The sequence below is a fragment of the Cetorhinus maximus genome, chromosome 3 (genome assembly GCF_964194155.1).
Source record: "Cetorhinus maximus chromosome 3, sCetMax3.hap1.1, whole genome shotgun sequence".
NCBI classification, from domain to species: domain Eukaryota; kingdom Metazoa; phylum Chordata; class Chondrichthyes; order Lamniformes; family Cetorhinidae; genus Cetorhinus; species Cetorhinus maximus.
Window position 1 is genome coordinate 2,634,544 of NC_135881.1, and position 11,332 is coordinate 2,645,875.

At 49.0% G+C, this 11,332-nt stretch overlaps 1 protein-coding gene across 2 annotated transcripts in view; it reads left to right on the forward strand.

Annotated features, from left to right (window-relative positions):
• LOC144674656 (flap endonuclease 1-like) overlaps positions 1 to 10,048 on the forward strand; it is a 56,963-nt gene extending 46,915 nt beyond the window's left edge. For both annotated transcript variants that reach the window (XM_078535912.1, XM_078535913.1), the window contains 4 exons: positions 76 to 207; positions 4,316 to 4,467; positions 8,442 to 8,586; positions 9,722 to 10,048. In XM_078535912.1, coding sequence (XP_078392038.1) covers positions 76 to 207; positions 4,316 to 4,467; positions 8,442 to 8,586; positions 9,722 to 9,922 — 630 coding nt within the window. In that variant the 3' untranslated portion in view covers positions 9,923 to 10,048. The remainder of the gene's footprint in view (positions 1 to 75; positions 208 to 4,315; positions 4,468 to 8,441; positions 8,587 to 9,721) is intronic.
• Positions 10,049 to 11,332: the final 1,284 nt, after the last annotated feature.

Consider the following 11,332-nt stretch of genomic DNA (forward strand, 5'->3'; position numbering starts at 1 on the left):
GTAAGGGGTGAACATAGGGAAGATAACTGACCTCTCGATCCCACCTTGACCGCTTCCCTTCTCTCTCTTTCCTAGTTTGTTGACCTCTGCATTCTGATGGGATGCGACTACTGTGATAAGATTAAGGGTATCGGACTGAAGCGAGCTCTACCACTTATTCAAAGTCACAAAAGCATCGAGGAGATTATCAGGAACGTTGACCGTCTGGTAAGGGGCTGGTACACATCCCTCACTCTGAGCCTGGGATACTGTGTCTGATCATCAATAACTCCAAGCACCATTCGACCCTATTCACTGCACAGATCCCAGCACAGAATAAAGGGCACTTTCTTAAAATAACAGAAATATCCCACCAAACCCCAACTGGGACCCAAAGATATCCCATCAAACCCCTACTGGGACCATGAATATCCCACAAAACCCCAACTGGGACCCATGAATATCCCATCAAACCCCTACTGGGACCATGAATATCCCATCAAACCCCAACTGGGACCCATGAATATCCCATCAAACCCCTACTGGGACCCATGAATATCCCATCAAACCCCTACTGGGACCCATGAATATCCCATCAAACCCCTACTGGGACCCATGAATATCCCATCAAACCCCTACTGGGACCATGAATATCCCATCAAACCCCAACTGGGACCCATGAATATCCCATCAAACCCCTACTGGGACCCATGAATATCCCATCAAACCCCTACTGGGACCCATGAATATCCCATCAAACCCCTACTGGGACCCATGAGTATCCCATCAAACCTCTACTGGGACCCATGGATATTACGGAATCACAGAGTGCAGAAGAGGCCCTTCGGCCCATCAAGTCTGCACCGACACGTGAGAAACACCTGACCTACCTAATCCCATTTACCAGCACTTGGCCCATATCCTTGAATGTTATGATGTGCGAAGTGCTCATCCAGGTACTTTTTAAATGATGTGAGGCAACCCGCCTCCACCACCCTCCCAGGCAGTGCATTCCAGACTGTCACCACCCTCTGGGTAAAAAGGTTTTTCCTCACATTCCCCCCACCTTAACCTCCTGCCCCTCACCTTGAACTTATGTCTCCTCGTGACTGACCCTTCAACTAAGGGGAACAGCTGCTCCCTATCCACCCTGTCCATGCCCCTCATAATCTTATACACCTCGATCAGGTCGCCCCTCAGTCTTCTCTGCTCCAACAAAAACAACCCAAGTCTATTCAACCTCTCTTCATAACTTAAATGTTTCATCCCAGGCAACATCCTGGTGAATCTCCTCTGCACCCCCTCCAGTGCAATCACATCCTTCCTATAATGTGGTGACCAGAACTGCACACAGTACTCCAGCTGTGGCCTCACCAAGGTTCTATACAACTCCAATATGACCTCCCTACTTTTGTAATCTATGCCTCGATTGATAAAGGCAAGTGTCCCATATGCCTTTTTCACCAGCCCACTAACATGCCCCTCCACCTTCAGAGATCTATGGACACACACGCCAAGGTCCCTTTGTTCCTCAGAACTTCCTAGTGTCATGCCGTTCATTGAATACTTCCTTGACAAATTACTCCTTCCAAAGTGTATCACCTCACACTTTTCAGGGTTAAATTCCATCTGCCAATTATCTTCCCATTTGACCATCCCATCTATATCTTCCTGTAGCCCAAGACACTCAACCTCACTGTTAACCACCCGGCCAATCTTTGTGTCATCCACAAACTTACTAAATCCTACTCTCCACATAGTCATCTATGTCGTTTATATAAATGACAAATAATAGGGGACCCAGCACAGATCCCTGTGGTACGCCACTGGACACTGGCTTCCAGTCACTAAAGCATCCTTTTGTCATCACCCTCTGTCTCCTACAACTAAGCCAATTTTGAATCTACCTTTTCAAATTACCCTGTATCCCATGTGCATTTCCCTTCTTTATAAGTCTCCCATGTGGGACCTTGTCAAAGGCTTTGCTGAAATCCATATAAACTACATCAACTACACTACCCTCATCTACACACCTGGTCACCTCCTCAAAAAATTCAATCAAATTTGTTAGGCATAACCTCCCTGTGACAAAGCCATGCTGACTATCCCTGATCAAACCTTGCCTCTCCAAGTGGAGATAGATTCTCTCCTTCAGAATTTTCTCCAATAGTTTCCCTATCACTGACATGAGACTCACTGGCCTGTAGTTTCCTGACTTATCTCTACAACCCTCCTTAAATAGCAGAACCACATTAGCTGTTCTACAGTCCTCTGGCACCTCCCCCTTGGCCAGAGAGGAATCAAAAATTTGGGCCAGAGCCCCTGCGATCTCCCCCCTTGCCTCCCTTAGCAGTCTGGGACACAAATCATCTGGACCTGGAGATTTGTCCACTTTTAAGCCTGCCAACACCTCCAATACCTTGTCACTCCCTATATCAATTTGCTCAGGAACCTTGCAGTCTCTCTCCCCGAGTTCGATACCTTCATCCGCATTCTCTTGGGTGAAGACGGATGTGAAGTATTTGTTCAACACTCTAGCGATGTCCTCTGGCTCCACCCATAGATTGCTCCCTTGGTCCCTAATGGGCCCTATTCTTTCCCTGGTTATCCTCTTCCCATTGATATACTTATAGAATATCTTTGGATTTTCCCTACTTTTACCAGCCAGAGCTTTCTCATATCCCCTCTTTGCTCTCCTCATTGCTTTCTTAAGCTCCACCCTGCACTTTCTGTGCTCCACTAATGCCTCTGCTGATTTGCTTCCCTTTTGACTGCTAAAAGCCTCTCTTTTCCTTCTCATTGTATCCTAAATATCTTTGGTCATCCATGGTTCTCTGGGCTTGTTACTCCTTCCTATCACCCTAGAGGGAACATGTTGAGCCTGTGCCTTCCCCATTTCCTTTTTGAACTCCCCCCATTGCTCCTCTCTAGATTTCCCCACAAGTAACTGTTCCCAGTCTACCTTGGCCAGATCCTGCCTTATTTTACTAAAATCCACTCTCCCCAATCCAAAACATTTTTTTGCAACTTGTTGATTTCTTTGTCCATAACAAACTTAAACTGTACCATGTTGTGGTCGCTATCACTAAAATGCTCCCCCACCAGCACCTCAGCCACCTGTCCGGCTTCATTCCCCAGAATTAGGTCCAGCACTGCGCCGTCCCTTGTTGGACCCTTTACATATTGACCTAAAAAGTTCTCCTGTACACATTCCAAGAAAGCCACTCCATCCAAGCCCTTAACACTATGTCTATCCCAATTAATGTTGGGAAAGTTAAAATCACCTAATATAATTACACTGTTGTTACTGTTTTTACACACCTCCACAAATTGTGCACATATTTGCTCCTCAATTTCCTGCTGACTATCTGGGGGTCTATAATAAACACATAATGTGGCTGCCCCTTTTTTACTCCTAAGCTCTACCCACAAATCTTCATTCGATGCCCCCTCCAAAATATCATCTCTCCTTACTGCAGTAACTGACTCCTTAACTAATAATGCAACGCCTCCTCCTCTATTATCCCCTCCGCTATCCCGCCTGCAGATTCTATATCCTGGAGTGTTGAGCTGCCAATCCTGCCCCTTCCTCAACCACATCTCTGTGATGGCTACTATATCACAATTCCACGTGTCAATCCTTACCCTTAACTCATCCGTTTTACGTGTAACACCCCTGGCATTAAAGTAGATATCCCATCAAACCCTTACTGGGACCCATAGATATCCCACCAAACCCCTACCAGGACCCATGGATATACCATCAAACCTCTACTGGAACCCATACATACCCCATCCAAATTCTACTGGGGCCCATACATATCTCACCAAATCTCTACTGGGGCCCATACATATCTCACCAAATCTCTACTGGGGCCCATACATATCTCACCAAATCTCTACTGGGGCCCATACATATCTTGCCAAATCTCTACTGGAACCCATACATACCCCATCCAATTTCTACTGGGGCCCATACATATCTCACCAAATCTCTACTGGGGCCCATACATATCTCACTAAATCTCTATTGGGGCCCATACATATCCTGTCAAACCCCACCTGGTACCCAGCGCACCCCCACTATTTATGTTCCAGATGCCCCATTTCTGCTCCATGCTTTTGGCTACTTTGCCCCAGTGTTACTGTCAGCCTTTAATAAACCTTTTCTGTCACCAAGGGGGGAAAAGGGGCACTGAGAGGATGGCAGAGTGAAGTGAGATGATGTTGACGTGGGTAAACTCCTGAGGAGGACCCGGAGGGTCAGAAGCGATTGGAAATACGCTGTCGGCTGCAGAAAGGGCCAAGACTCAGTTTCTCTTTCTCACCTTAACAGAAATACCAGCTGCCGGAGGGTTGGCCTTACCGCGAGGCTCGGAAACTCTTCCTGCAGCCTGAGGTGGTGAACACCGACGAGGTGACCCTGGAGTGGGCGAACCTGGATGAGGAAGGCCTGGTCCAGTTACTCGTGCACGAGAAAAACGCCAAGTACGTGTGAGCAGCATCTCCGTTCGCGACCCTCGCTCACCCTGACCTTTCACCTCCACGGGAGCAACGAGTACCGACAGGAAACCCGAGCTCCAATCCTGACACAGTCCGTGTTGGAGGTCAGAGTTTACTGGCCTCTGCGCTGTGCTCTGTAGATTTTTTTGAGTTCCAGTATATAAAATGGAGACAGGTTGACCTCACTGATGTCTTCAATATTCCACTGATGTAACGCCTGTGGGATCAATGAACAGGAGCCACGAGCACTGTTCCATGAATAGTGAAACCGTGCTGGCTGTCACCATCCATGGATTCTCACTCCGCAGCTTTTACTCGCGCGCTGGTACAACTCTTCATCTGAGGGTGTTGTTCAGAATCTCACAGAATCACAGTGCAGAAGAGGCCCTTCGGCCCATCGAGTCTGCACCGACACGTGAGAAACACCTGACCTACCTACCTAATCCCATTTACCAGCACTTGGCCCATAGCCTTGAATGTTATGACGTGCCAAGTGCTCATCCAGGTACTTTTTAAAGGATGTGAGGCAACCCACCTCCACCACCCTCCCAGACCGTCACCACCCTCTGGGTAAAAAAGTTTTTCCTCACATCCCCCCCTAAACCTCCTGCCCCTCACCTTGAACTTATGTCCCCTCGTGACTGACCCTTCAACTAAGGGGAACAGCTGCTCCCTATCCACCCTGTCCATGCCCCTCATAATCTTGTACACCTCGATCAGGTCGCCCCTCAGTCTTCTCTGCTCCAACGAAAACAACCCAAGTCTATCCAACCTCTCTTCATAGCTTAAATGTTTCATCCCAGGCAACATCCTGGTGAATCTCCTCTGCACCCCCTCCAGTGCAATCACATCCTTCCTATAATGTGGTGACCAGAACTGCACACAGTACTCCAGCTGTGGCCTCACCAAGGTTCTATACAACTCCAACATGACCTCCCTACTTCAGCCAGAAGTAGCAGGATCTGGAGAATTGTTTCCAAGCCTCGGTTCCACACTGTAGAAAGGATGTTGACGGCCTTGGAGTTACTGCGGAGGAGTTTGACTAGAATGGCCCCAGGGAGTTCAGTACACGGGCAGAGACTGGAGAAACTGGGATCGTTCTCCTTGGAGCAGAGAAACTTAAAGGGGAGATTCAGCAAAGGTGTTCAAAATCATGAAGGTTTTTGATAATGCACGTTTCCACTGGCTGGGGGGAGGTCAGTAAAGGGATGGACTCAGATTGAAGAGAATCGGTAAAAGAGCCAAAGGGCGAGATGAGGATTTATTTTTACACAGTGAGTTGTTGTGACCTGGAATGTGCTGCCTGGAAGGGCAGTGGGAGCAGATTCAGTAGAAACGTTCAATAGGGAATTGGATAAATATTTGAAAAGGATAATTTTTCGGAGCTGTGGGGACAGACAAGGGGAATGGGGCTAATTGCCAAGGCTCCTTTGACATCATCTTCCAAACCCATGACCACTACCATCTAGAAGGACGAGGGTAGCAGAGAGATGGGAACACCACCATCTGGAAGTTCCCCTCCAAGCCAGGGTCCAGGGTCCTACCACTATGAATGGTAGGATCCTGGAAAGTTCTGAAGATCAGAGGGACATTAGTGTGCATATCCACAGATTCCTGAAGGTAGCAGGACAGGTAGGTAAGGTGGTTAAGAAGGCATATGGGATACTTGTCTTTATTAGCCAAGGCATTGAATATAAGAGCAGGGAGGTTATGCTGGAACTGTATAAAACGCTGGTGAGGCCACAGCTGGAGTACTGTGTGCAGTTCTGGTCACCACATTACAGGAAGGATGTGATTGCACTGGAGAGGGTGCAGAGGAGATTTACCAGGATGCTGCCTGGGCTGGAGGGTCTGAGCTATGAGGAAAGATTGGATAGGCTGAGGTTGTTTTCCTCGGAGCAGCAAAGGTTGAGAGGGGACCTGTTAGAGGTGTATAAGATTATGAGGGGCATAGATAGGGTGGATAGGAAGGCACTTATTCCATTAGTAGAGGGGTCAATAACCAGGGGGCATAGATTTAAGGTAACAGGTAGAAGGCTAAGAGGGGAGTTGAAGAGAAATTTTTTCGGGAGGTCTGGAACTCACTGCCTGAAAGGGTGCTTGAGTCAGAAACTCTCATCACATATAAGAAGTATTTAGATATTCACTTGCGTTGCCATAGTCTCCAGAGCTAAGGGCCAAGCGCTGGAAACTGGGATTAGTGTAGTCAGATCTTAGTTGACCGGCGTGGATACGATGGGCCGAATGGCCTCTTTCTGTGCTGTAAACGTCCATGAATCTTAGCCACTCACCATCCTGAATTGGAAATATATCGCCGTTCCTTCACTGTCGCTGGGTCAAAATCCTGGAACTCCCTCCCTAACAGCACTGTGGGTGCACCTACACCACAGGGACTACAGCGGTTCAAGGAGGCAGCTCACCACCACCTTCTCAAGGGGCAACTAGGGATGGGCAATAAAAGTTGGCCCAGCCAGCAAAGCCCACACCCTGTGAAGGAATAAAACAAAAATTGAAGAGCTCTTTCAAAGAGCTGGTATAGACCGATGGACTGAATGACCTCGTCCAGTGCGCTATGATATTTGGTGGTTATACAGTGACGATGGTAACTTGGCCTCCTGTGCTGTATTCACATCCACAGCAGCATGTTGATGCCACCAGTGTCACCATTAGTGCCATAGCTGGTAATATTTAAAGAGATCCTCCTCTTGGCTACAATGCTGCAAAGTTCTCCTTGAGTCTTGGGTTTGTGACATATTGAGGGTTTTAAATACCTTGGAGATGTTTGGGTTTTTCAGTGTTGTCACTGCAGTTAGCATCTGGTACAGGGGATCCTGGGAGGATTCAGGATCAGAATCTCGAAACTCCAAATCTGGGTTCAAGTCAAAGTCAGGATGTTGTGTGTGTGACTTGGAGGGAACTACACAGGATTACACAGGATTTACAGTACAGAACCAGGCCATTCAGCCAAACCATTCTCCTCTCAAACCTCCTATCCTTCCTCATCTAAATCTACCAACGATCCCTCCATTCCCTTCTCCCTCATATTCTTGTCCAGTTTCCCCTGAAATGAACCTATACAGTTCACTTCACCCACTCCCTGTGGGAGCGAGTTCCACATTCTCACCATCTCTGGGTGAAGAAGTTTCTCCTGAATTCCCCATTGGATTTATTCGTGACTGTCTTATATTGACGGCCTCTAGTTCTGCTCTTCCCCACAAGAGGAAACATTCTCTCTGTATCCACTCGATTAAAACCTTTCAGAGTTTTAGAGATCTCTATCAGGTCACCCCCCCCCTCAGTCTTCTCTGTTCGAGGGAAAAGAGACCCAGCCTGTCACTCCTTCCCTGATAAGTACACCCACACATTTCGATTATCATCTGTGTAAATCTTCTCTGTTCCCTCTCCAGTGCCTCTATATCCTTTCTATAATGTGACGTGCAGAACTGCACACAGTGCTCTGTACGCGGTCTAACCAGGATTTGATACGGAGATCAAAACAAAAAACTGCGGATGCTGGAAATCCAAAACAAAAACAGAAACACCTGGAAAAACTCAGCAGGTCCGGCAGCATCGGCGGAGAAGAAAAGAGTCCTCGAAACGTCAACTTTGCTCTTCTCCGCCGATGCTGCCAGACCTGCTGAGTTTTTCCAGGTAATTCTGTTTTTATTTAAGATTTGATACAGGTTTTATAATGTTGAAATTCATTTGCCAATTACATGGCAATTCTGGGAGTTTATTAACATCATCTTACCGTTTATTACAGTCACCCTCAGTCTGAACTGTCTCCCCTGGAGGTGCTGGAGTTGCCCTGACTCTTTGAGATGGTCAGGGCAGCCGGTACAGCAGCTGCTGCCGGACATTGTTACTGATTCCACACTGCGGCCTGTTTGATACACTAGCGTGATCAGGGTCTGCGCGTCGCTGCTCCCACACAGTGATTGCCTCTTTGTGTTTTCCAGGGAGAAACGGGTTCGGAATCGGATTCAGAGACTCCGGGAGTCATTACGTGATGTCGAACGCAGGAGCAAGACCTTCACTGTGGAGAGGCAAACACGTCTGGATGAGTTTTACACTAAGGTGAAGGCATTTCGCTACAAGAAACAGGTAAGCAGCTCCCATTATCCACCAGCACCAACTCGGGACACCCCATAGTACATCACAGACATTGCGTTGCCACACGCCAGCTGTGGCTCAGAGGGGAACACCCTCATCTCCAAGTCAGAATGTTTCCATGTGTGTCTCTCCCTCTCTCTCTGTGTGTCTGTCTCTGTGTGTCTGTCTCTGTGTGTCTGTCTCTGTGTGTCTGTCTCTGTGTGTCTGTCTCTGTGTGTCTGTCTCTGTGTGTCTCTCCCTGTGTGTCTGTCTCTGTGTGTCTGTCTCTGTGTGTCTGTCTCTGTGTGTCTGTCTCTGTGTGTCTGTCTCTGTGTGTCTGTCTCTGTGTGTCTGTCTCTGTGTGTCTGTCTCTGTGTGTCTCTCTCTGTGTGTCTCTCTCTGTGTGTCTCTCTCTGTGTGTCTCTCTCTATGTGTCTCTCTCTGTGTGTCTCTCTCTGTGTGTCTCTCTCTGTCTCTCCCTCTCTCTCTCTCTGTGTCTTTCTGTGTGTCTCTCTCTCTGTCTCTCCCTCTGTCTCTCCCTCTCTCTCTCTCCCTCTCTCTCTATCTCTCTCTCTATCTCTATCTCTCTCTTTGTCTCTCTCTCTCTGTCTCTCTCTCTGTGTCTCTCTGTCTCTCTCTCTCTGCCTCTCTCTCTGTCTCTCTTCGCCTCTGTGTGTCTGCCTGTCTGTCTCTCTTTCTCTTTCTCTCTCACACACTCAGACTCTGTATATCTCACACCACACTTTCACTCTCTCACACACTCTCACACTCTCACTTGCACTCTCTCTCTCTCTCATTCTCTCTCTCTCTCTCTTTCTCACTCTCACTCACTCTCTCTCTCACTCTCTCACTCACGCTCTCTCTCACTCTCAGTCTTTCTCACTCCTCACTCTCTCACTCTCACGCTCTCTCTCACTCTCTCACTCACTCTCTCTCACTCTCTCTTTCTCTCTCATTCTCTCTCTCTCTCACTCTCACTCACTCACTCACTCACTCTCACTCACTCTCACGCTCTCTCTCTCTCTCACTCACGCTCTCTCTCTCTCACTCTCTCACTCACGCTCTCTCTCACTCTCAGTCTTTCTCACTCTCTCTCTCTCACTCTCACTCTCTCTCTCTCTCTCACTCTCACTCTCTCTCTCCACAGGGGGACGAGTCCTATTTTAGGACAACGATGAAGAGGCGAAAGGCTGTGAAGCGAAATCTGTCCAAGGTTCCACTCCGCCGCTGTGTCCGAGTCTCTCTCCCCCGGAGTAAACCAGCTGTGCCCAGCACAGACTGTGAGCCAGCCATGCCCACCTTGCCAGTGGAGCCACAGAATATTCCAGAATCCCTCCAGGCTATCTAACCCTGATCTCTTCACATTTGTAGCTTGTCTCTGTGTTTCCCCCCATGTCAGCCCCACCTTTTCCCTCTGGATGTGAACCCCCATCACTCTGCCCAGTCAGCCAGGGTTAATGACCCCCCCCCACCCCCCCCAACCCCGGTGAAGCGTGACCACTGGATTGGGACCTGCGAACGCTGCCTTACTCGGTCGAATAGCCTGACAACTGCAGCCCTCCCCCTACACGTTAACTCACCCAATGGGTGAGCACTGCGTCGTTACAGGCCATGACCCAGTCACAAAGTCCATGAAGGAGCCTTCACGAGCTGTCCGATCGACACACAGCACCAGCCCCCTCAACACGTCCCCCATGGGATCACAGGAGCTCCTCAGGCAGCGGCCTCCACAGTTCAACACCCAGTCACCAGCTGGGGTAGCACGTGAAGAATGGCCACTCAAGACTGGAGATTTGCTGCTGTCTCGTGGTGCCTGGGGAGTATCTGCAGGAATCTGCTGGTATTTGCGGGGAAGGGTTCTTCTGGTACATGCAAGGCTCTGCCAGTGCCTGAAGGGAGTTTGCTGGTATCTGCAGGGTCTGCTGATATCTGGCCTATAGGGTCCTGCTGGTGCCTGGGGGGAGGGTCTGTGGGATTCTGCTGGTGTCTGTGGGGATCTGCTGGTGCCTGGGGGGGGGGGTGGTCTGTGGGATTCTGCTGGTGTCTGTGGGGATCTGCTGATGCCTGGGAGGGGTCTGTGGGGCCTGGGGGGGTGGGGGTGTCTGTGGGATTCTGCGCAGCCTGGGGGGGTCTGTGGGATTCTGCAGGCTCTGCTGGTGTCTGAAGATACCCAATGGTGGGTGTCTGTGGAAGCCCCATCATTACTGACCCTCTATCCAGCTCTACCTGTCCCACCCCCGCCTTATACCAGCTTATATTTCACCCCTTTTCTATTTTCCTTAGTTCTGTTGAAGAGTCATACGGACTCGAAACGTTAACTGTGTTCCTCTCCGCAGATGCTGTCAGACCTGCTGAGTTTTTCCAGGTATTTTTGTTTCTGTTTTGGATTCCCAGCCTGGTCTTGTCCACATTCCTGGAGGTTTCATCATGTGACTGGTTCCCAACGGCCCCGCCCCCACCCTCACCCCATTGGTCGCCAACCATGTCCATCGTCGTAATGCCTGTCTTTCCTGACCAATCAGAAAGCCAGCAGACTCGTATTATCTGATTGGATGATTCTTCACCATCGGTTGACCCCCACCCCCGTTCCCAATCTCCAAAACGTGTATAATTCACAAGAAGAACTGTTCAGAGAAACTATGTTCAAAAGCACAGATCTTTCCAAACTCTCCGCCCTCCCCCTGTGAGTTTATTTATGGTTGAATCCCCCGCGGAGATCGATCACACGTTCTCGGAGAGTCCTGGAGCCTGGTTCCTT